General features: G+C 48.2%; 1 protein-coding gene across 1 annotated transcript in view; it reads right to left on the bottom strand.

Annotated features, from left to right (window-relative positions):
- Positions 1–25,429, bottom strand: part of LOC122384653 (connectin-like) — a 48,601-nt gene that overhangs the window by 5,733 nt on the left and 17,439 nt on the right. Inside the window, exon 2 of the mRNA XM_043372255.1 lies at positions 13,544–14,588. Coding sequence (XP_043228190.1) covers positions 13,544–14,582 — 1,039 coding nt within the window. The 5' untranslated portion in view covers positions 14,583–14,588. The remainder of the gene's footprint in view (positions 1–13,543; positions 14,589–25,429) is intronic.

Below are 25,429 nucleotides of genomic sequence, written 5' to 3'. Positions count from 1 at the left end.
CTGAATGATCAAAAGTTTGATTGTAGGCATTTACGGCGGGAGGCACCAACTATTTACAGTCCAATAGCACATTTACTGGCTTAATCACTGCCGAAATGAGTTAAATCCCGCCTGACAACTGACCGTCTGCATGTAGAAGCAATGCGGCACAGCATAGCTGCAGGCGTTGACCAGTAGTGACATCTATGAGCAGTAGCGGAAGTTATCTTGAAAAGGTGAAACAACTATCCGATGATCATGTTGGAATGGAAGCGGTTCTATAAATTCCAACATACCGATGCATGGCTACTGAAAATGTGCTTCCTTGAGTTGTTTTCTGGAAGCCCAGAGCACAACAATTCAGCTATAAGTCGCATGCATCATTTGGTCAGGACTCTGGTGCTGGAATGCTACTTTTTGCAGCGATACATCAGCAGGCATGGTTTATATGTCACCACGCTACATATCAACGGTCTAAAAAATCACAGCACGACTGAAACCAATGGTTTGGAGGAGTGCAACCTGAAGAGGGTTTCATCCGCCGGACGGTCACTTCCGCGGGAGAAGACGAGCCTCGTCGGCGTCGGAGCATGCGACTCCTTTCGTGGACTCTGTCACCCGGCGCGGTGGTGGCGGTGGTCTCAGCTGGGCGTCGGTCGGTTAGCAACAAACCAGCCGGGACCAGCCGGGACTGGAGCGGGTCGGAGCGGGCCAGACAGGCAACAGGACAGTCGGACTGCCGGACAGACAGCTGGCAGACAGCCAACAGCGTCCGATCCTGCCACAGGTGCTCGGCCCCGGACAGACGATCGCACCACCCGGGACAGACGATCGCACCGCCCGGGACAGGTCAGTGCAGTCAGCGGCCCTGGGCGATGGACGATGGGAGTCGAAAGCCACTAAACATGGGAGCAAATAAAATCCACCAACAATGCTTCCACACGTTTGTGCTTCAGAAGCCTCACATATCGGACATCAAGGCTCGACGTGATACTTTGATCCAATCATCCGGCTTCACACAAGAATGTAGGTTTTGATATCCATTGTAATGGACATTGAATATGATCCATTGTTTTTCAACTACGAGTAATGTGGAAATGCTATAGTTCATGCAAAGAAATTTAAAATATTTAAATTTAAAATTTTTAGATTTGGGAATCACAGTAATTTAGCTCGCAGCTTTGAGGTTTTGGATGTCTTGCCTACCATCTACCCGAAATGACGTTAATGACAGCACGATATCAGTCAGATTTCAAAGGCGGCTGTGAATGCCACGAGAACGCACCAAGACGGCCCAAAATGCAGGAATTCAGCACATGAATGCAGTGTTCTGTCCAAATGTTATGTGCCCTTGGATCCCGGTGGTTTCTCGTCTAATTTGAGAAGTGACGAATTGGCAACGCACAGCTAACGCAAGATGCCAGCGGCTCATACGTTCCATGGCATTAACCCTGGCACTAGCCAGCTGCGCTTTTTGTATTATTTTGACAGTTGCAAAGCTCGGTCTGACCTCACATCAAAGCTATCCGGGTTGCCTGTCGTTGGATGGTGGTCCGGTCAGGTGTCGTACTGTTGCTGTGCCGCCCGTTTGACCCGCGGTTACTGTGAGCTCCCGACCGCCCCCTGTGCGACCAGAGCTGCCACGCGAGTCACCGGATCGGGTACCTACACACGTCATAGCCTGCTGCTGTGGCCGAACATTGGGTCACCTGGCTCACCAACCAGACATTTGATAGCTGAATCATGGTTATACGCGTCCATCGACTGCCGAATCTCGTCAGCGGAGACTTTTTCTGCACCTAAGCACATTTGTATATCGTCCTTTTATCCTCTTAGCTCTAAAGTTTTTAAGATTTTGACCGGCTACCTGAGTCGTGAGCTCGTCACATTTCCCGAAACATTTTCAACACTTTGATATTTTGGTACTGAATCCCAGGCCTTTGCAGAACCATGATTTTTTTCGAAAGACATATCGATGCCTATCTCTCATGAAAGCCAGAATTAGTTTCAGTTGTGACTCACTTTAGGACTAGGTAACCATTAGTTCCAAAATGATTGACATTGTTTGGAGATCTTTCAGAGGTCTGTCAATACACACTTCACACTAAATAAACCAAACATTTTAAATGTCGTGACTCAATCTTCTCTAAGAAGACGCGATGACACCGATAAGGTGCGAGTCGCAATTATGTATGCATTGGCCGGCGGCCAGCTGCCCTATAAAATCGAATGCAATGTGTCTTAAATATAGCCTGGCACCCTAGCAGACAGTGTGAAATGCCGATGTTTGCGGCCGGTAGGAGGTCCAGTGGCTGAGGTGTTTGTGTCTGTCAGAAGGCCAGGCGACTGCAGCTAACCCTGTCACTACTGGCCTGTCATCTAACGATGAGAGGGTCCCGCTATGTCACCGTCTGGACTCTGCCGATGTCAAGAAGTTAGACGACACTGGTGAGTCCCACCATTGACGTAACCCATTTCCAAATACTCATTACTAACGCGGCACCGCCTCTGTTCAGCGTTGGACCGCCCTGCGCGCCCCGCGGCGCGGTGGGTCAAATAGAACGAGACACAGGCTACGCCACAGGAGATGTCGGGTCGACATGGGTTCGCTGATCGGTTTCCTGGTAGCGAGCCATTAGCGAGGGTGTTGACTCAACAGTGTTGAGTCATCAGAAGTGAGAACCCAGACGGTTTAGCACTCCATCAAGATCTACAACAACGCAATATGGAAACCAGGAGATTTGACCCAGCAGCACCAGAGTGGAGGGCGAGTCTAAAAAAAAACAAGTAGCTGTTCATAGAAACTTTGGACCAGTGTTCGCCACGGGCCGGGCCAGCCCAACGGGCCACGGGCCGGGCTGGGCTACGGGCTGGGCCGGGCCCCCAAATATCATTAGTTAACGGGCTATGGACGGGCCGGGCCAAAAGCTTTGTGCACTATGGGTTTTGCGACTAATGTCAATTTAAGAAAATTTGGAAACTGATGCAAACAAAACCCACTGGGAAAATACAAAAACTAAACCAAATTTAAGCAATGTGAAAGAAAACCTACTTGATATTGAATTTTGGGAGTCTTGAGAATTATCCAATATCACAATATCACATCATGTCACACATAGGAGGGTTTTCATAAAAATTCCGCAACCAAAAAGATCAGAGAATCTCTAGCATCATTAGTTTGTTAATAAAAGTTAAAATGTAGTCATCAGAATAACTTACTTAGCACTACAACTCCAAAAACTAAGAAGCCACTCAACAATGATGGGCTACAGGGCTACATTAAGTTAACACTTATATATGGCGATAGTGAGACAATTCCAACACAGTCTTTTTTCCTTCACCGACGGCTTTTTAACGATCAGAACCTTAAAAGGATACTCACAAAACACACAGTAAGTAACGAGGAACTCTACAGAGTATTTCGCGATGAAAGCTTCTTTAAACGTCCATAAATTTGTCAAAATAAATCACAACAAACCAGCCCCTCCTCAACAAAATGTGCAATCATGGCGGCGGCGCTATGTTTATGTGGCGGCATCTAGGTAGTATACACAACAGTATATCAAATAAATACGTTTTTTAAGTGAGTATCAAGGTGAAAACAAAATTAAACAAATAAAAAATAAAACCAAAATCACGAAGTCTGAAAACTCGAACGAAAAACAAAACAAAAACTTGATCATATATGTTTTATTATACAATTCGTCAGAATCGCTACCTGCCGCAGCTGCGACAATCAAGAAGTGTTCGCTCATTTTCGATTGATGATGATGATGCGTACAAGTCGCAAAAGTACCCAATGACATTTCAAGCTTACCATGTTTTCTGCTTACGCTGCTAGCGATATCCATATCTTGAAAAGAGCCTAACATAAAATAGCAAGGAAAGTAGCAGATAGTTGTCCACAGAGATTCGGTTGACACGTGGGCATGAATTGAAAATAGATTAAAGGGACCCTCCCACCTTCAAAAAAGTTAATGAATTGGCATAAAAGTGATGTAGCGTGAATCACAAAGAGCGAAAATGAACATCTACCAAATTTTACCGGAAAATATTCACCCGTTTTCGAGATATAAGACTTTTATTTTTGTTTACTTTTAGGGAAATCCGCTGTTTCTATGACGTCACATAAAGGTTTTCTTTACGTCGGCATTTGGAAGCAATAGTTTGGTATCAAAGTGCGACAAATATTGCGCGAATGATGCGTTTATCTTATCAAGGTCAATATATGATGGCCAATAAAGGATTCCAGGACAATTCTTATGGCATTTCTTCGTATCGCAATTCTTTGTCTGCAAATCTTCGTCAGGGCATTTATTCGTACCTATCGCATTACTTTGTCTCGCACCAGGGTATATGAAAATCGGCTCGCATTTCTTCTTCAACGCAAATATATGCAAGAGTAAGCATTGAGGGACAAATAAATACACCGACGAAGATTTGTAGACGAAGAAATGCGGACGAAAAATTGTGCTACGAAGAAATGTCATGCGAGGATTCGTTCGGGTACCATGACATTTATGTGATTTCAAAGTCAAGGTTCACAGCTGATCTGCTAAATCAAGCCAAGAATCCAAACTATCAAAAAACTATAAATATTTGTTTGTCTGTCACAGAGGTCTCAAGCAATATAAGGTTGACATATGTTGGATCAAAAATCTACTGCCACAACTCACATCTCCTGCCTTAGTTTATCATTGTTGTTTTAACTTGCTTTCAAGAGAAACAGAAGCCAGTATCTGATATCACTTCAGATGATTGTTTCAAGATCTGAGTTCAAATGGAAATAAAAGCAAGATCAAGATGAAACAGGGATTATTGCTGTTAAAGTAGTTTGGCCATGATACAACAAGCACATAAATCATTAGCCAAATCAAATACTGGTTGGTTTGTCAAGATGTTTGTTGTCTGTCGTCTGTCGAGCTGCTATGAACACTGAACGCTCTCACTAGAGAGTAGTTTAAGTTGAATGGTAGTGAGCTGTAATTAGACAAAGCAGCTATTCAGTGCTCACATCAAGCCAGGCTAGGAAATGGCATCAACTGTGGTGGGAGGAAGCAGGTTCGGCAGCCCTATGTTGTAAACTTCTGTTATGTCTTGTGTTTGATCAACTGATGTTTTCTGCTCTGTTTTGTGCAGTGATAGTAGCAGGTAACTGCATGCTTGTCAAATTATGTGAATAAACGAATTCATAACATTGCATTTTTCTCTCCATGCAAGGAACAAGTAAGATGTTGTAGAAAATGTAATAGAGGGCTGCATTGCTGATTTTGCACTTTATCAGAGCTTTATTTAGAATTGCTTTCCTGAAAGCTACACACAGGCCACAGTGCTGAAATTCACAATGTCATAGCTTTTGGCAGAAAAAAAGAAAAGACTTACCTAGGTAAAATTGGCTGAAAGTATGGCAGAGCAGGTCTCGATGCGTATGCCCATCCGTGTGCTTGCCGAAGCCGAACTGACTGCAACACATTTAACTCTGACCCACCATGGTGGCTGGCATATCCTGAACTTTCACCACTCTAAACAAGACAACTTTCAGCCCTCAGCATTGTATTAAAACACTGTACAAAACACTCAAAATTTGTTTCAGTGCCATCCACGGTCCACGGACAACATCAGTCGCCATTCACCAGGCCAGTAAAAACAGAATAGATAATAGCTTCAAACCCATGTAGTCAGAGTTACTAGGTCTGCACCTCAAAACAAAATCCAGGTGACATTCACCACGCCAGTAAAAAACAGGTACTTAGGTAACGTAACAGCTTCAAATCTGGTAACATGTTGGTCGGACTTTACACTACCATATTTACATGGAATAATATGATACCAAACAATAGTGCAACCATTCTGGACAACAAAAGTGTATGATAAAATTAATTTAGAATACTCTGGCAGCATGATTTACGAGCACAGGCAGGTGTTACCTACCAGCCTTCTCAATGCTCGTAAAACCAACATTGTAGTTTTGATTTTACCTTACATGATAACACACTTGGCTGCAATGGCACATTCAATTTAATACTGTGAAAAGACCAGTTATAACCACTTCACAAGCACAATTGCACCTCATGCCGACATCCTTTTCCAAAGACAGTCAGCAGCGTCTTTCGTCTAAACTGGAAGATAAATCCCCTTTCAACTGTTAACATCAAAAATATTTCTTCATGGTGTGACTGTGATCTCCATATGGAAACCTTGCAGGGAAAGAATTAATGTCAATTGTCAGCTCTTCAAATTTCTTTGGACTTTAACTTGCAGTACCATATCCAGTTTGCTTTGATATTTTGTTTTTTATTCCATGTTGAAGTTGAACACCAAGCTCCAGATATAGCAGGCAGCTTGATCATCTTCGGCCTTGGTATAATATCAGTCCAAGTTCCAGTGGTGGGTATCTTCTAATATTCAAATTAAAATGAAAAGCAATAGGCTTTCTCAGCGCCGACGACGGATTTCACGTTGATAAAAAAGGGAGCTCAAGGTCAGCAAAACTCGGGTTCAAGGAATGGCGGGCGTTGAAATGACTGCTGACGTCATCAAAAAACCGCTAATGGTTAAGAGATAGGGACTAAGCTGGTCCCACCCTGCAAGTAAAGGGAAGAAATTTCTTGAACACCATAAAGCTGCGGGGGTTGCGACCAGGATAAATGGTGGTTTCTGAGCCTGGCCGCAAACTTGGCTATCTCAACTCAAAACTAATGTTAAGGTGGGATGGTCCCTTTAAATCAGTTTTGCTGATAAATGGATGGATTTTCTCTTTTTTTTTGGAAGACAGTGCTAAAGTTAGTGTCACCTATTTTGTATGCTTTCTCAGGCTTTTGATATTGCAGCATCTATGGAGTGAATTTAACAGCAAGGTCAATCCCAGACAGATTCATCAATTCCCATAAGTCAAGCTTTTTTTTCTGCTGGTAAGTGCTGGGAAGTATAGAGTATGTTGCAAATACTTCCTTCAAGTATGCATTAGAGTCACCAATTATTAATGATAATGTTCACACACATCAGCTTGCAAGATAACTTTACTCATAGAATGTAGTTAATATAATCATGTAAACTTTTTATAGGTGTGTAATCATGACCTAATTGACTGAGGTGCTTGCTGTTACTGTTAAAATTTGTGCCATAGGTGCTTGAAATGATTATATTCATTGAAAAGAAGGGAGTCATGATTGCCATGTTAATATTCATGCAATTTGAATTGTTCTCAAAATAGTGTAATCAATCATGCTTATTATAGCAATAGACTAAGACAATAACTAGATTGCTATTTTTGATGGGCCGGGCCGGGCTGGGCTTGGAATATTTGCCAAGAGCGGGCTACGGGCTGGGCCGGGCTCTGAACCCATGGGCCCGGGCCGGGCTGGGCTGGGGATTTTGGGGCCCGTGGCGAACACTGCTTTGGACCATCAGGCATCACATATTGGTTGACACGTTTCCAAGCTAGACCATCATCTATATGCTCAATTAAAAATAAGAAATTCATAACAATGAATGATTTCCTTCATTTGTGGCATATTTATTCACAAATCGAACGCAGTGTGGCTCTCTTTTCTGACATCGAAGGAGACGACAAAAGGTCGTCCTCCACTGTCGAGGTCATAATAAAAGGCGACATGGAGGCTTTAGCTGATCGGAATGAAATAAAACCTCACTCTCACCGCGCGCGGGAAAGGCGAAGGAACACGAGCGATAACCGATTACAACACCAGTCCCGGTTAGAATATAACCATAACCGGTCATGGGTAGGCCAAGGACGGGGTGTATGGGCTAACTGGTAAATGTGAAACGAGGGAATGGGTAAATTTTGTGGCGCCTTCTCTGCTACTCTGGGATGGAACAGGGAGGAAATGTCATACCAGCCGAGGAACTTGATGCGAGATCTTTTGATGATTGAGTATGTAAATACATAACTGTTCCATGAGGCCAATCGGAATAAAAAAAGTTTTAGAACTCTACTCGACCTTATGACCATTGCCGTAAATTTCAGTGGCGCAGACACCGGGTGAGTTGAACTGCAGTGAGCTCCGTGAGTACGGTACGGCAGAACGGCCCTCTCGTCTCATCCCTCGACGCACCCACGCCAGCCGCCGAGGAAGGACAGGCCGGAACCTGCCCGACAAAAACCACCGGAGACGTGCCACCCATCGGTTCGTCTGTCGTCGCACCGATGATCGTCCCGGTGACGTGATGTCCTCCCCCGCCCCATCCCGCGCCCACCCCCGTCCGTTGATGGTCTGTTGACGGGGAAGATTACCCCGAGGAGTGGGACCGGGGGAGGGGGTGTTGCCTTTGGCCGGGCTCCTTGGGGCGGTGGCCGGCCCCGATCCCCCGATCAGACAGCTGTCCGCAGGGCTCAGGGAAGGCTGCACGAACTCGGTGAAGGGCTGATAGGCGGTTAGTGGCAGTGAGTGATGGTGTGGTCGGGCTACAGGGCTGAGGTGCCTACCCCCGTCCGCAAAGCACAGATCATGCTGTGGGTGGTAAACCACTACTCTGGCTATGCAGAGAGGGGACCCGTCGATGGGGGGTGACCGTGAATTGTATTTATAGATTTCACTTGCACTTCAACTGCGACGTACCTAGATACCTTGCAACTTAGCTCCTTTGTAAACATGCTCTGGCAACAATGAGGCTATTGTGGCTGACATATGCTCATCATTATTGGCATGAAGCATTATCCATTTTCACATCTGCTGAGCAGATACTTAGAATACATAGAAGCACTTCTATCTGCGACTGGTTCTCATTTTATCAACATACATAAGTTAACTGCACATCAAATCGGATTTAAAGTTGCCCTTCAGAGAGCATCGCAGTGCACGAAGGTACACCAGTCGGAACCATTAATCGCCTATCGGATGGGTGTTTTTTTTTCTGCAAGGATTATTTGCTGCAGACTTGCTAAAACACCTATCTACAATCAATCGAGTGAATAAATCAATCATGAAGAAATTACTGCAGCTCAACCCAGCCTTACATAAAAACCATGTCACAAATCTTCCAATAACGCGTCAAACATGCATTAGCAGGCCAGAAAAGTCGTAAACATTCTAACTTTTCTTCTTTTGATCCAGCTAGTCGCCATACACCCTCTCAGGTGACGCCTTATTTCGCAACTATATTTTAAATAGCTTCCTGCATTGCGTTTGCAGAACCAATAGCACTGTTACCAGGAAAAAGAACAGTAAGCAATGTCTCAGAAAGACATGTTTAAAAACCACTAGTGTGGCTAAATGGCTCAGATTGCAACGATTCGATATAGTCAACATTTGACCTGCCCCGTCACCGGGTCACCTTTCTATTCCGACCGGAACAGCCCAATTAGCTAAGGTCAAGTGGAGGTCACTGGGTCCCACACCTGCACCGCTCGGGTAACGGTAGAAGAAAGCTGCGCAACGGAGGGTGCAGGCCACCAACGACGAGGGGCGACCGGCCCCACGCTACAAACTAGCTGCACTTAAAATTGACCAAGCCACTTTCCGTGTTATAGTGACTAGTGAGCTTAGTGAGCGCCTATATCTCGCAATTATGTCCTACACTTGCTGTCATGTGGATGCAGGGTCCCTAAATTCATGGCAAAATAAGTTTTCCAGACCGGTCCATTCGTGGAAGGACCGCGGGTGCTGACTGACCACAGCTATGTCCGGTGTTTTACAGAGTACCAGACGGGTGCAGAAGTAGGAGCCGAGCTCAAACAGCCGCCCAGCCACCGCTGAGCTGCAGGGTGGACACTGCACTGACTGGGAGAGAATGTCCGTTGTAAGGTCAGCGCAGCCGATAGTAATGTTCCGATCTGTTTCAGCCTCTCGGGGTTTAATTGTATTTTTACGAAGGCAACACCCATGTGTGATTTTGCCATAAGGTCTCTCAATATTCCACATTTTCCATGACTCTGATCTAACAGCTCTCGATTGTCCCATATTTTCCAACTACACTGGTGTGACCTACAGGTCAGAAGGAGGTCGGGCGGATACAGAAAGGTCAGACAGCGGTGGATGACCTGCCAATACCAACACCCCTCGGCCCGTGGTAGCTCTGACCACCTGCAGGTCGAACACCCCCCTCCCCTCCCCCGCATTCCTCACCTGGCCGGAAGCCTCTGCCCGTCCGACAATATATTGTCGGCATGCATAGGATTAGAAACGACCGGCACGGCGGCAGCGGAGGGGGCAGTGGGTGGTCTTACAGTGCAGTCTGCCACTAATAGGGTTAATTTTGGCGGTGATGGGTCGGTGGCAGCCTCAACCGCAAGGGTTAGCTGGTGGGGTAAAGATGATGTAGGCGAAAGAAGAGAAGAGCGCATTACCGTGACATTGGGTGATACGTGGGTCCGACAAGGGCCTCGTTTCATAAAGCGAGTCCGTAACTTACGCCGGTTTTTGGTCTTGTATTGCAAGTGCATGTGAAGCGATGACGATAGTTTGAATCGTTGAATTTATTTATTTTACAAGCAAGAACAGAAGGGAGAAGGGAAAATAAATTTATCGCTTCGCATGCGCTTGCAATACAAGCCCAAAAACCGGCGTAAGTTACGGACTCGCTTTATGAAACGAGGCCCAGGATGCACCAAGCCCAACACTCCTGGGATAATCAATTTACTTAGATAGTCAATTTGGTTTTCGTCTTCTTGGAACGGGTAGATATTCGTCATGAACGCGATGAGAAGGCCATCGCTCCCGCCGACACAGGGGTGGAGCAGAGGGTGGCGATGGGCCGCGGCCCGACCGGTGATCGCTCATCTCGGAGGTCGCCCTGACCTTGTCCCTCTCCGATCGGAGAGGAGTGGCGACCTCCGCAGAATCTCCGCCCCGGAGACACGGCGGGAGACACGGCGGAAGACATAACGGGAGAGACGGCAGGAGAGACGACGGGAGACGATTGGAGACGAGGAACGTAGGTATAACGGGCTGGTGGCGACTGTGAATTCTACCCAGATATTGTTGTTTGCTCCGATAATATTCATATTCTTATTTTTATCATTACCTACATAGATTCATACTAGGGTGACCCGCGTTCTCCGCAACGCGAAAAGAGGCATTTACGATCGGCAGGCGGTTGGTTTTCTTGTGTCGGTTGGGTTATCTATCCATTTCGGTCGATTGCTTTTTGATGGCTAAACGATTTGGTTTGGAAAGAATATCCATCGCATCGAGGTGCCCGTGTCTGATAGGCATGCTTTCTACTTCAGAACCTGTCAGATGTGCTTTATAATTTAAGTGCATAGTTTTATGATAAATGAAAGGCGTAGATAATTTTCGCTAAAATTGGATTTGCAGAGGTTTGAAACATTTATATTTTTAAGAATACTGTTGCTTGTCATGCAAACGTGATGATTGGATCTTGGAGAAAATTGAATGCTCTTTCTAATGATAGCATTTTCAATTGTCAAACGTATCAGGTTAAGCAGCAAATCCCGTGTAATTATGTAGTGGCACATTATGGACAAATGTCATTTTCTCCAGCGATTTGTTCCACCTTGTTTTTAATCAATAAGCTTTTCGCAATTTTTCCATGAAAGGTGGTACATTTCTCTTGCCAATAGGCGTTGTTTTAACTCGCTCTGTCTTGCGGTCAAGTAAAAATAAAATAAAGTCCAAAATCCGTCCGAAACGTCAATTTTTTTCAAACAAAAGTGCCCTCACGGGTGCACGCGGCACGTGCCATCCTCCGCATCGCACATCATTCGATAGCCCGTTCGATTCTCTACACGATGCTGTTTTCCCCGTGCGGATCGGGCGCTCGGTTACCGAGATATTGCACGGAAACCGGACCCGTGTCGGCCAAATTTAGCCGTTTTCGCCCAATTTCGCACGCCGATTTATACATGTAAAGTCTATGACGCGAATTTGCACTTTTCGGGCACGCGCCACGCGCTCGCTATCGACCCGATCGAGCTGAGACCCCTCAAAGGCACGTTGTCCATCCTTGTTCTATGAGCTGCGCAAACTTCAGCGCGGTAGGTGCAACGGTGTGACCTGTAACCCGCGCTACATAGCACCATGTCGCGACCTCGGTAACAGACAGAAACTACGTCACCACAAATAGTAATATAGATTCTCTCGCAATAATAATCACATTCTAACTAGGTCCAACAAGCATTAACAACTTTTAAATCGTACTGTGCTCACATCATCTCAGGCAATTAAATTTTGCTTTTAAAGGTAGTGTGCCACCTTTGAAAGATTTCCCATTTTATTTTTCCTAGGATAAGAAGCTTCTGTTTTTACATAATATCGCAAAAAAAAATCAAAAATGGGCCTGGAATAGTGCCTTTTTCGCCTAAAAGTTTTTCGGTTTTTAGATATGTATAACAACTGTAGTGGGCTCACCTGCAAACAGGCGTCGGGCAACAATCGCGAATGCGGCGCACTTGTGACAATAAGCAAAGGTCATTATAGTGTTACGACCATACGACGTACGGGAATGAGTTATCAGCTGTCTAATCGTAGACAACACAATGTCGAGCCTTAAACTGTAAGCCCGTATTGGTATTGTTTCTTTTATTTGGCTGTCGAACATTATTTATGGTTTGAAATATGACTTTATGTAAAATAATTGATATGAAAAAGCCGTCTTATAAGTTATGACCCCATTTCACCACACGCAAGTGGCAGAAATGACAATGATCAGCTGACGCATTTTTCTTGGCCGAAGTCAGAGCGCGCGGCCCGACGCACCACGCGTATTTGGAAATTCCGACCTCGACGAGCATCAGAAGCCACCTAACAGGCGTGTTCGAAACCGCAGGAGATGATGATGAACGGGTTTATCGAAACTTGATTGGATGAGCATATCGGTAATAGCGATTTCAGTGTGTGCATTTATTGTTCATAGTGGTGTGAAATGTGGTTGGGGTACGACCGACAACCCGTCGGGGCGAATTTCGCACTGGGGTACTCAAAATTTGAAGAATTTAAGACGTTTCCATGAGTTTTGAAGGTATGGATAAGTTCTAAAAATCCGGTTCTCCTTATCTGGGCCATTAACTCCATACGGTCCAAGAAAGCTGGCACACTACCTTTAAAAAAAATGTTCAAAAATGTTTAGGTACTCGTAGCGAATACCGTCTATTCCTGTCTGAAACGCGTGGCATGGCCTGGAAGAAAGCCGAATGTCTTCATGGCACACTGCAGTGGCATGAAATCGTAGGAAACCGGCGCTAACCTTTGAGTTACCGACAAATTGAAGTAACATGTCATCAACATGCTAAAAAGAAACGCCTGAGATCGCCACGGGCCCGATCGCATGCACTCCTAAATGGCTCTATGCCGTGCCTGGGTTGTGTTCGTTTGGAAATGTCCTGCTAAGACTGATTAAGCGAAGAAGACATGAACGATTGCAATATACCCTGCATTTAGCAGGAAAAAGTTGTCAAGGGGCTTTCGAAAACAAAATGCTTACGTAGTTGTTATTGAGTTCAACTAAACTGATGTACTCATTTTTTTAATTGCTTTACATACATGGAATAACCACGGGCATAACTGTCATGTTTTTAACAGGCAGCAGGTTCCGCTATGAAGAAAGTCTTTACATGTTGGCATGCACGAGTTGCCGCGGCACTGACCTGCGCTGTAGAAGTACATGGTGATGTTGTTCATGTTGTCCATGATGGGCCGGAAGGTGGCCTGCTCCAGGGTCTGCAGGCGGTTCTGCTGCAGGCTCAGGTAGAACACGCCGGGCGTGTGGCTGAAGGTGGCCGGCTGCAGCTGCGTCAGACGGTTATCCCGCAGCACCAGCTTCACCAGGTTGCCCAGCCCCTCCAGGCCGTGGCCGCCCAGAAACTGGATCCGGTTCTCGGAGAGATCGAGCTCGGTGAGCCGCGGCAGCTCGGCGAACGTCCGGTCTCCGATCACCTCCAGCTGGTTGCGGTGCAGAAACAGCCTCCGTAGCTGCGACAGGCCCTTGAACGTGCCGCGCGACACGGCGCGCAGCTCGTTGCCGAAGAGATCGAGGTCGCGCAGCTCGGACAGCTGCACGAACGCGCCGCTGCGCACCCGCGTGATGCTGTTGCGGTCCAGGTAGAGATGCCTCAGCCGTGGCATGTCCACAAACACATGCCGGTTGATGACCCGCAGCTGGTTCTCTCCCAGGTTCAGCCGGGTAACGTTGGTCAGGTGCCTGAAGGAGCGTCGCGCCAGCTCCGTGATGCCGTTGCCGGACAGCACCAGGTCGGAGATGCTCTCGGAGCGGCCGAACGCGTCCTCGGTGACGTTGGTGATGCCGGTGTTCTTCATCTCGAGCGCCCACAGTTGTCGGAGGTAGCGGAGCGCGCGCGTGGGCACAGCGTCCAGGCCGCCCTGTCCTCGGCCGCTGATTGTCAGCCGGTGCAGGTTAGGCTGGTGGTAGAACGCGTCCCAGACGCGGTCTGAGGCGCGCGGGCTGTTGTACACCAAGCAGTTGGCCGTCTCGCCCTCGCCGCGCTCCAGGAAGTCGCAGTAACAGAACACGGTCTCCACCATGTCGACCAGGTCGCAGACGTTCTCCAAGGACTCGTAGTCGATCGGCGGCTCTGCCGGGGGTGAGACGGGCGTCTTCTTGGCGAGAGTTGAGTGGGCTAGCAACAGCGCCAGGAGCGCCAGAGGCAGCGCGCCGAGCTGGGACATGGTGCTCTGCGGAGGACACGGACGCGTCAAATATACGATCGTCATACGATACGATACGAGCAGCGATGGTAAAGGGAATGACTGCTCCAGCCCCGGAACCACCTCAGACAGTAATCTTGACCTCAGACTACTGGTCATTGATATCAACACCCTACTTGCAGCTTCACTCACATGCTCTCGATACAATCAGTGGTTAAAGCAGCGCAACATAGACACCGGGACCAAAAATGGCATCTTTTGCTGAACTCATTTGACTGCACGTGTTTCTGGAGACAGATCTCTGTCGTTTTCATGACCTATGGCCGACGTAATCTCCCGTCTGACCTCGACCCGTGTTGTCCGGGTGGACCGAGACCGCTCGCTAAATGACCGCGATAAGATGAACGGCGCCCCGCTGGACAAAGGTGCTGAATAAGCCCGTATGAAATAAATCAGCGCCTTAAATGATGCCATTTGTGGGACAGTACCGGGCAACGCCCAGACATGGTAAAGCACTTATGAAGGCCGCGCCCGTGACTTAGAGATGAACATACAGTTTGGGTGATTCGCCGGGAATACTTTGAAGCTGCGACGCTGCGTTGCTTGCTCATACGTTTATGATAAATATTGGTGAATCGCCGCAACTCTACAGTCTACACTCTACAGTGTACAAGTGCAGTGGGCTATGCGCATATCGTTGCATTTTTCATACCTTGCTGACTGACGATACAATGCGTCAAAAATTCACCTTACGCGACCCCTTGTAATTGCTACCATGGTTTATTATAGGGCCTGCAAGCGCTGCACTTTTCATGTTTTTAAAGCTTTCAGCTTTATGTTCCGAAGCTTAAAACGGGAATAAAAATAATGCTATCGAAACCACTCAAATACCATTGCGTTGCGTGCTTTGTATGTGACCCTTATATAAGTGGCGAAGTAAGAATGGTTTGCTTGCTCCTGAAAATCCGGAGGCATAACATTCGGTGATGTGCGAACCGTCATCCGCTCACTTGTCTTGCTATTCTCGAGACAAACACACTTGCCGTGTCACAGGCGCCAAAACCCACAGGATTAACCCAGACTATCCGCAGCGCCTCACGCCCAGCCCGTCTCGGTATAGCCCGTCCAGGACTTCAGAGGCTGTGCTAAGACTGTAGTCTCTCAGTACAAGAAAACCTCACATACCTAGACAGTACACACCATCGCGCCGGTCAGGTCGCGGGAAGCATGGCTCAGTCTTTCTCAGAGAGCTCACTAACAGGCATACCTGCAGCGCTGCATCTCGTTCAGATGAGCTCTGCGTCGGCGTCGGCATATGACTCAAGAGACTGACCCGAATCAGAGACACAGATCTTCAGGTACAATGAGCACTGAAGGGGTGAACAAGCGAGGCACTTAGCGGCATTGTTGTCGGGGGCACCGGCCGTTGACCTGTCTGAGGGCGCCGCTCTGACCTCGTGGAGATTGGTCGAACTCTAAGAACAAGTTACACCCGGTACCACTTACCGGCTGAGACAAAACCGAAGAAATAACTTGGCGGAGGAGCAAGGTGACACAAGTATTGATATGCCTTCCAAGTAGACATCATCAGTTAGGATCCACGGTTCGAGTTCATATCTACGAGCAACATTGTCCTGAACAGAGTATCTGTTGAAGTTGTTCAATAGGAATTGGCTGTAGGAAACGATGCATATGTTTTACGCTACTGGAAGCTTTGACCCGATTATTTCCTGACAGGAGCTGTTTGTTACTTCTGGACAGGTGCTTATCATATTTACACCCGCAGACAAGAGGTGCCGAGAGCAAGGCCGAGAGTGCGGGTGTCTGGGGATGCAGTTTGTTTTCCAAATACAAAAACAGACACGCTCAGATTGTTTTCTTCCGCGCTTCTATTACACAAACAGAAAGGCTAGACCGGTAGTCGGTACATACTATCCTCAGGAGGTGGTGGGCGGAGATCAGTGCCAAAAAAAAACTTCCTGACGGACACTCTGACACTGAGCGCATTAGGGTTGGCAGCGTGATATCAACGCCTCTTTAATCTGCACGCTGTTATATGTGAATATTTAAAACAAGACGTGGCAACTTATCATAAATTTAACACAATAAGTTCCTTTGTGGGTCGCATAAACAGAATTATAAGAGACGAGTAAAATCACCATGATAGGTAGTTTTTAATTCACAAAGTTCTTTTTTACCATGGCAAAAAATGATTCAATTCGCCCCACCTTAGTTCTGATCCGCTGATAGCAGGTCAGTGTGGTACCGTAGCGTCACGTCCGTAACGTCACGTCCGTAGCGTCACGTTCCGGCGTCACGGTCGACGTGTCGCCTTGTTTAGAGGTCGTCACGTTACGCGCGGCCGTCGCTGCACGGTGCAGAGCACTCGGACGTGACGGACAAATTGTGCTGTGTTGCGGCTGATCAGCTGCAGTCTGGGCTCAACTCGATCGGTCCGCCTGACCAGACAGCTCTTGGCGGCTCAGCCAGACAGCCTAAGCAGCTCAAACAGAGAGCGCTGCTGGTCCGCCGGCTCTCCAAGAAGGGTAGAGACAAGTTGGTGGTGGCCTTCTGAGAGAAGATATATGCTTAACACCGTGCCTATGGCCTCAGCGTTGTCCCATCTTACACTAAATCCGTAATTGAAATTCTTAAAAACGTTTGAACGATGGGCCATGGAGTCAGATCCATACCATCCCAAGAATGTGTGCAATTAAGCGGATCTATCAAGCTAGTTCATTGTTATATTGAATCATGGCAATGCTAAGCTCAAAAAGAAGTCCTTCTAAATCCCATCCCAATGTGCTTGTTTGGCCCTCGTGGGCCCATTCCGTGCCAATATCAGCCTGCCGAACCGTTGCTATGTGAAATTAACACCTCCCAATACCACGGACCGGTGCGCCCACACAACCGGCAGGATCCCCAATACAAAAGCCGCCTCTGGTGGGGCCATAATTAATGACTAGGGGCGGCGGCCCCCGGGCTTTGAGCGTCCGTCGGCCCCGTACCGTCGCCACCTCCCACCGCTGCTAAATTCGTCACCGCTCGCTGTCGGATGCAGTGACATCGATATGAGAACTGTCGTCGCAGTCAAACAAACACAGATCGCTGCCTTTCTGTCGGGTGATGAGCGTTTCAAGTTTAATTCCGACGAGCAAAAAATGTTCCATGAGAATGTGTCAAAATCTTTAATATTTTATGTAAAAAAAAATAATTCCATGCAGAAATTAAAAGCTCATTCGGAAACTAATCTTTACAGCCTTGCTGAATATCATTGCAGGCAGCGTAAATATTAAAAAAAAATTAATCATGAAAGGAAATGCTGATTGATTCAAAGAAATCCGCCCCGGGCCGTCTTCAATCTGTAAAATCTCCCTATAAGTTCTGGCTTCTATCACATTGTCCCCACCATCCCTATTTGGTTTGTCCCGTCATTTCCATTCACCATGCCACCCTCGGTGGCCGCGTCTCCCCCACCGGTTCCTGTTGACTCGGCCGGTGATCTGTGTGCTGAACGCAGATAAATCACTGACGGGCCTCGCCCCTCCGACCGGAGTGATCTCATTTACCGCTTACCGCAGCTACCGTCCGTGTCAGTTAGGTCAGGGGCGCGCGTGACCGGTGCCCTAGTCACGTGACCGGCGTTCTGGTCACGTGACCGGTCACCCGCGGGCCCAGGCGAGACGGCCGCTGCTGAAACTCTCAATGACGGCGGCACCCACCCCTGTGATGCAGCGTTGCATGATCTGCAGTAGGCGCCGCTGGATGTGCAACCCATCGATTGCTTATTTGGACTGATTAGTATGCATCGTCAGCCCCAGAGTGCCTGTGCGGCCTTGCCCCAGGCCGCATATGTATATCTGAATATGTTGGCGCTATAGATGATTAGACCGGTCTTGCCTTATGAAGCTAATTGGTGTTAGCATAAGACGGCCGCTAACATTTTCTGCAAGGGCGAACTAATGGCTCCTGTTATCAAATGAATTGATTCTCGAGGCTATTTTCAACATGGTGGGTTAGTGCTACGACTGAATTACGGTCCAATCGTGCCCCTGTTTATATGTTCGTCATGATTAACCCACTCTGAATCGACGGGCCACGGGTCGATCTCCCAGGCCAGGTGGTCTTGTCCCCTCCCCTCTACATCCGTGGCAGCACCGTTAGACGCGCTGGGGTGGGGGGGGGGGGGCAGGGTACTGAGTGTAACAGGCACCCAGGTGATGAGTTGTGAGCACCGGAGGTGACAAGTATGAAACAGAGGGCGAGGAGATATATCTGTCAGGTTGGAGCCAGAGTGCACCCTGTGTCCAGTGTCGGGTTTGTGCCAGGAGACAACCGATGTCAGGAAGGTGTCAGGAAGGTGTCAGTTGGCGTCAGGTCTGTGCTAAGTGTGTATGTCAAATATCCGTTGTCAAATATTACGTTGTCGAATCTGTGTTGTGTGTCAATTGTCACCCAGTGTTGCCGGCCCAACATCGGCAGCCCAGCGGCAGCGGCAGCGACCCTGTCGGGTCGCATCTCACGACAGAAGGAGTAGGTGACGGATGGGAGCCGAAGCCACAGCGCGCGCCAGCAGCCCGGTCAGCACAGAGACAGATAGCGTCAGCCCCCTCTCCCCACCGGCCACTGTCAGCCATCATCCCACAGATGATGTACTGGCACTTCGAGATACCTCCCACATGACATAAATCATCGACGGCTCTCGGCTTATGGATTTGATCCATTATTCAATAAACAGTGGCGCTATTTATGTAGAAGGCAACCAATTTCCATTTGTCTCTTGCGACCTGCAAAGGCTCACAAGGATTCACCTGCATCTTAGACAAGCCCCTCTCAGAGCTGGTTCCGCACCTTTTCCCTTTACTGGTCCCACAGTCGGCACCTTAGCCACCAGCTATAGTCGTCCCGTGCGATAGCTCTCCTCTCCGTCGACGGCTCATGTAGGTTTTTGTGCTAAAGATAGATCACCTTTTAATCTATTCCATTCCACCTTCGCGCAGGCCAGAACAATACCCGGCTGAATAGTTAGTTGCTTGCATGAAACAATTAAGGATTGTTTAAAGGGACCCTCCCACCTTCAAAAAAGTTTATGAATTGGCATGAAAGTGATGTCGCTCGGTTCAGAAAGAGCGAAAACGAATATCTACCAAATTTCACCGAAAAATATTCACCGGTTTTCAAGATATTAGACTTTTACTTTTGTTTACTTTTTTGAGATCTCCGCTGTTTCTAGCGACTTTATTTTAGAAGTGTGGCGTTTGCGGCAGATGTTGCGCGCAAATAGCATATACCACCGCGTGCTACAAAACGTTTTAGTCAAACATTTAAAAATCGTTAGATATCTGCGCTGACGTCACACATTCAGAGGGGTATTCCCTAAGCATTAGCCCCTCTGAATCAAAATTCTGCAATTTTGAAATTCAATATTTCCGATTTAAGGCATTTCTCGATGTTGTGAGTGCCGAAACCTGTAATTGTGAGCCAGGGACCCCATTTTGGCTATCTCAACTCAAATCTAATGTTAAGGTGGGAGGGTCCCTTTAACGTCCGATTGCAGTTGTTGGATCGGAACAGTTAAAACCGCTGCATCGATACTTTATCAGCATGCAAATGATAGCACGAATTCACTGTCAGTGATATTTTTTTTCAAATCCGCTGTTGAAGTAGTCTGAGGGCTGTAACTTGAACTGGTGCCGTCTGAGTAGGTACGGTACGTTCGTACGGCGCTAACCCAGCGAACAAGATGTTTCCTGACCAGTGACTCAGCACACCGGTACAATGGGAGGCCCGAGTGTGCTCAAATCTCGTGCGCCCCATCACGGCCAGAAGTGCCAGTCACCGGGCGAACGAGTTGAATGACTGGCGTCCAGCTGATCAAAGGAACATCGTACCAATTGGATGCGGCTGCCCTTGAATTGCAGCAATTGAATGGTAACCGCAAAGTGCATTGTTGAGTGTTCGCCATACACAACAGAATTATTTATTGCTGATTTAGGCACATATAAAGTGCAACATATAAAGTAATGAAGTGCACGGAAAAGAAAACTTTGTTCTAGAAACAATGTAACCTAAAGGCTTAAACTTACACGTGTTTCACACAATGCATAAACGATGGCACAGACCATGGCACAGACCAATGACGTCTTGTCCCGTTATCTTCTCCCCCCCCCACACACACACACACCACAGTCACGGCACAGTCCAGATGAATGGGTGAGCGGCGGCCGTCAGTTGGCGCCTGAGTGACGAACAGCACAATTGTGCCCCGACAGGATGATGAAGGGGGCCGCCTGTTGTCTGCCTCCATCAGGTGTGCGGTAACAGTAGGTGGGTGTGTTACAAGTGCACAGTGGGTCACCAGTGCAGATAGGAAAGAGGGTGTCATGAGGAAGGATCGTCACCAGAATTCCTTCAGGAAGCTAGTGCAAGGCGTCCGCGTCACCAGTTATGTAGGCTATACCTGGACTGTGCTATAACCAAAAGCTTCTTAGGACAGCATTGCTTTGCTAAAATAAAGCGTGCCGATTCTAAATAAAATAAAAATATATTCATTCATTCATTCATATTTATTTTGCACCAAACATTGGCAAATTCCCAACAGCTGATAACAAACAATCATCAGAAATGACAAAACCGTCATGTGTCAGCACGGAGCTTAGGTCATAGGGGTCCCGGCCCCCGGTGGGACGTAGCAGGTCAGCAGTCGTAGTAGGCGACGCGAAGCTTGGCTGTTGTCCCTCATCAAGAAGCGGATGCTATCTGCCAGTCCGTCTGGGGCGCGCGATGGCGTCACCCTGTGACTGCACGACCGTCCGGCAGCTGCCTCGAGTCTGATAAGTCAGAAATCAGTACCGTTTACGGAGAAATATGGCCGACACAGGAGTTCGCGACGAGGGCTCATTAGCAAGTCTTGCACATAGTTACACGTTGACTGATCCCTTCAGCTGTGGGTATGAGTAATTCCCCCCTCTCCCCAGTCTCCCTCTCTCTCTCTCTCTCTCTCTCTCTCTCTCTCTCTCTCTCTCTCTCTCTCTCTCTCTCTCTCTCTCTCTCTCTCTCTCTCTCTCTCTCTCTCTCTCTCTCTCTCTCTCTCTCTCTCTCACTCACTCACTCTTTTCTCCCCCTCTCTCTCCCTCCCCTCTCCCTCTCCCCTTTCTCTCGCTCTCTCTCACTCTCTCTGTTTTTCCCACCTCTCTCTCCCTCCCTCCCTCTCTCTCTCCTGCTCTCTCTCCCTCCCTCCCTCCCTCCCTCTCTCTCTCCTGCTCTCTCTCTCTCTCTCTCTCTCTCTCTCTCTCTCTCTCTCTCTCTCTCTCTCTCTCTCTCTCTCTCTCTCTCTCTCTCTCTCTCTCTCCCACTGGTCGATTTACCGACAGATATCGATCGTCTCCGTCGGCAGCGACCCTGCATTGGGGGGGGGGGGGGGCACGACGGCCTCTCACACACACCTTACTGACGGTGACGACTCACAAACTGAGTGCGGAGTGAGTGCTCCCGATAGCAGGCCAGTTCACACGTGCAGCAATCGCCAATGGGACGAGTTCTCTAGCAGACGAAGGAGGCTGGATCGAGACATCTCGTATGTACAGGGTGTTGCAGGTAAATTGGGAATTTTCAGACCTAATTTCAACATGCTATTAATACGGTGAATGAAAACATAGAAAGTTGAAACTTCGCACGTGTATTGTGTCATGTACGCACAGCCTTGTCACTCGATGTGACCGCCGTCGGCGTCCCGCACCCTCTCGAGACGGCGCCGGAAAGCGGAGCACGCGCGCCGGGCCTCGTCCTGGTCAATGGTGCTGACTGCCTTCCTGATGGCCTTCTTCAGGTCAGAAACGTTGGCATGAGTGGTCGAGTTGGACTTCTGTTCTACCACGCCCCACATCCAGAAGTCGCATGGATTCATTTCAAGTCAGGCGAGTTGGAGGGCCATATGTCCTTGGGTACATAGAGGGGGATCCTCTGGCTCAGGAAATCTTGCACCCTCTGGGAAGCATGTGCTGGGGCGGAGTCTTGCACCAGCATGACTTTGCTCAGGTCATAGTATTTCATCATCCAGGGGATGAGAGACTCCTTCAGGATGGTCAAATACGCGTCAGTGTCGATCATCACACCAGCAGGTATGAAATGGGGCGGCATTATGCGGCCATCACTTGCGACGGCCCCGAATACCATCACTGATGCCGGATTTTTGCCTTTCATCACGGGAGCCACTTCATCAGGGCTGTAGGCGATAGCCCGCGAGTTCCGGCGGTTGGCGACCTCTTCTACGATGAACTTTTTCTCATCGACAAATACCCTGACGTCACTCCCGAGGTGCTTGAGGAGATTGAGGACCTTCGGTGCCCTCTCCCTTCGTATCGCCCTTGCTGGTTCGGTCAGGAGGCTTCGTCGTTTTCTGGTAAACGACTTCATCCCGAGGTCCTCTCTCACGGCTCTGCTGATGGTGCTCTTGCTCACGTGACGGGCACGCGCAAGCTTGTTCATCGAGGTCCTCGGTTTGGCCTGTATCGAGCGTTTCAAGCCGCTCAGGAATCTTGGTGTCCGTTTTCGGTCACTGCGAGGTGTGTGAGAACGTCGAGCGACATCCCCTCCAGCTCCTACAGTCGCGATAGTTCGGTACACGGTAGACTTTGGGTACCCAGTTAAACTTATTATGTCCTTCGCGCTCTGTCCGGCGCGAACTAACTCACCAATCGTTTCCCTCCGACGCTGCTCCATGACTGCGCGATATGTTAGGATTAAAATTTCAATATCAAATGAAAAACAATTGTTGAAATTATATTGTGTTAAATTTCCATGATGTTCCTCCGCATAGCAAATTTTTTGTAAGGTCATGAACTTAGTCCCAATTTACCTGCAACACCCTGTACATAAAAGAAATCCTGGACCGAAGACCTCTGTGTACCGAGGTCTATGCATGCCCAATAGTGGTGTCAATTTCAGAAAACGTATTTCCGAAGTACGTCCAATGTCCAATGCTTACGTCGACTCTCCGTCCAAAAATGTCCAAGCCAGCCATTTGTCCAAAGATGTCCGACACCTACGCAATAGTTTACACTCAACACTGTTATTTAATTTGCTTTTCATGTACCGTTACCAGCTCAAACGTGTTAATCATATTGAAAGCTGAGCTTTCTAACAGCCAATCAATGTTAAACACGATTACTTTTTTTAAATGTTGAGGTGTGGTAAGCGATTGTCCAAAGTTGTCCAAAGCCTGCTGCCATTGTCCAACCGAATTCCGAATTGGACATTGGACAAAATCGGAATTCCGAAGATTCAAGTTCCGATTGACATCACTAATGCCCAAACACTATTCAATATGGTAGATCGAGTAGCGTGCATGGGCTGCATGACAGTCTAGACAGGCAGACGTGGAACACTGCAACAGGCGCCAATGACGGCGGTAGTGGTCATGCCTTACTGGAAGTCTGTCTGCAGAGCACGCGTGGGATGACATACGGAGGCAAAAACAAACATACACCCGACCTGTCTGTCTGTCTGCACGGCTACCGCTAAAGAGCGCCAGACATGGGAGCATTCTCACTATAATATCGCCTGTTTATTTGTGCTGCGGCCGTCGATCATTGCAATGAGCCGGTGACGTGGCGGCAATTGACCCGGTCGCGAGCCGAAGTTCCGAGCCTTCGCTGCAGTGGCGGCATGATTCGTATGTGCTGATGAGGTCGTGGGTGGTGACGAGGCTGCTCTCGATCATCCGGCATGTGCGATTCGGAGGATCCACTAACGACTTGGTGAGCGTCGTTTGTTCAGAGCACACAAAACTGACCGTAGCGTGAGCACACGTAAGTGAACGCGAGCCAGTGGTAGCGCTCGGATTGCTCTAAATTCGGCAACAGCTACAGTTTCCTGCAGCTACTACTATGTAAATAATCAGACATGATTGAGTTTTATTCACGATCGATGGCAACACGGTCAAATTCCTAAAACCAGACGTTTCGGCCACAGGGTGCCTTCGTCAGTGGACACTAGTGATTAAATTAAAAACACATAGTATCAAAAACAATCGGTATAAATATAGCTTCCTATGAACCATTACCCAACGGTATAGGTTTATTCCCAGCGCTCTATTCCACGACACCAGATCAAGATGCTTATGTAACTAATTGATAAATACCTACATTATACTCGTATGTGCTCACGTAGTGCGGTGGCATAGCTAAAGGCAGCGTCTAGCCCAGACATGTCTGCAGGGAGTGGACCATGCAATACTAAATACAGGCAGGTGGTGTCGACATAACAGCTTCAGCGAGCGAACGTTGTCCAGCCAAGCCATGAAAAACGGCACTACCTACACTTAGTGCTTTCCTCGGAGAATAAATATCCAGCCGAGTGCATCGCGTCGGATTGTATCACTTTATTGTCATGCCTACAAGAGTGTGGCGCTCTCATCCGGGCCATAGGCGGCGGGACGGGGAGGGCACCGGGAAACCGTGCCCCGCTTTTGGCATTTTAACATCAGCCCTATGGGCGTTACATGGAAAGAATGGGACCAAAAGTCGGCAGTGCCTCCTTTAATTGAAGGTGTTCCGCCGCTATTGATCCGGGCAGCATGCCTCTAGGCTCCAGTACGCATCAGCGGGATGGTCCGGTATGCATTTTAAGTACGCATGTAAGTACATACGTCGGGGGTGACGGATGGGTGGGCGCGGCCGCGAACACAGCTGATATCACCCTGGGACAGGTGCTCCGCCGCTCCGGGTGACCTCTGTAAGACGGGTGCCGCTCCTGAAAGGCTGAGTCACGAACTGGGAGGACGGGGAGACTGCAGATGACAATAGCTGCGCGGTGCTGTGACCCCTAAAGGAAGCAGACAGCGTCACTGCGCCGGCTAGTGCAGTGTT

Source organism: Amphibalanus amphitrite, unplaced genomic scaffold (genome assembly GCF_019059575.1).
Source record: "Amphibalanus amphitrite isolate SeventyFive unplaced genomic scaffold, NRLGWU_Aamphi_draft 000195F_arrow, whole genome shotgun sequence".
In the NCBI taxonomy this organism is placed as follows: Eukaryota; Metazoa; Arthropoda; class Thecostraca; order Balanomorpha; family Balanidae; genus Amphibalanus; species Amphibalanus amphitrite.
The sequence above is the reverse complement of the archived record's forward strand: the minus strand, read 5'-3'. Positions and strand labels throughout refer to the sequence as shown.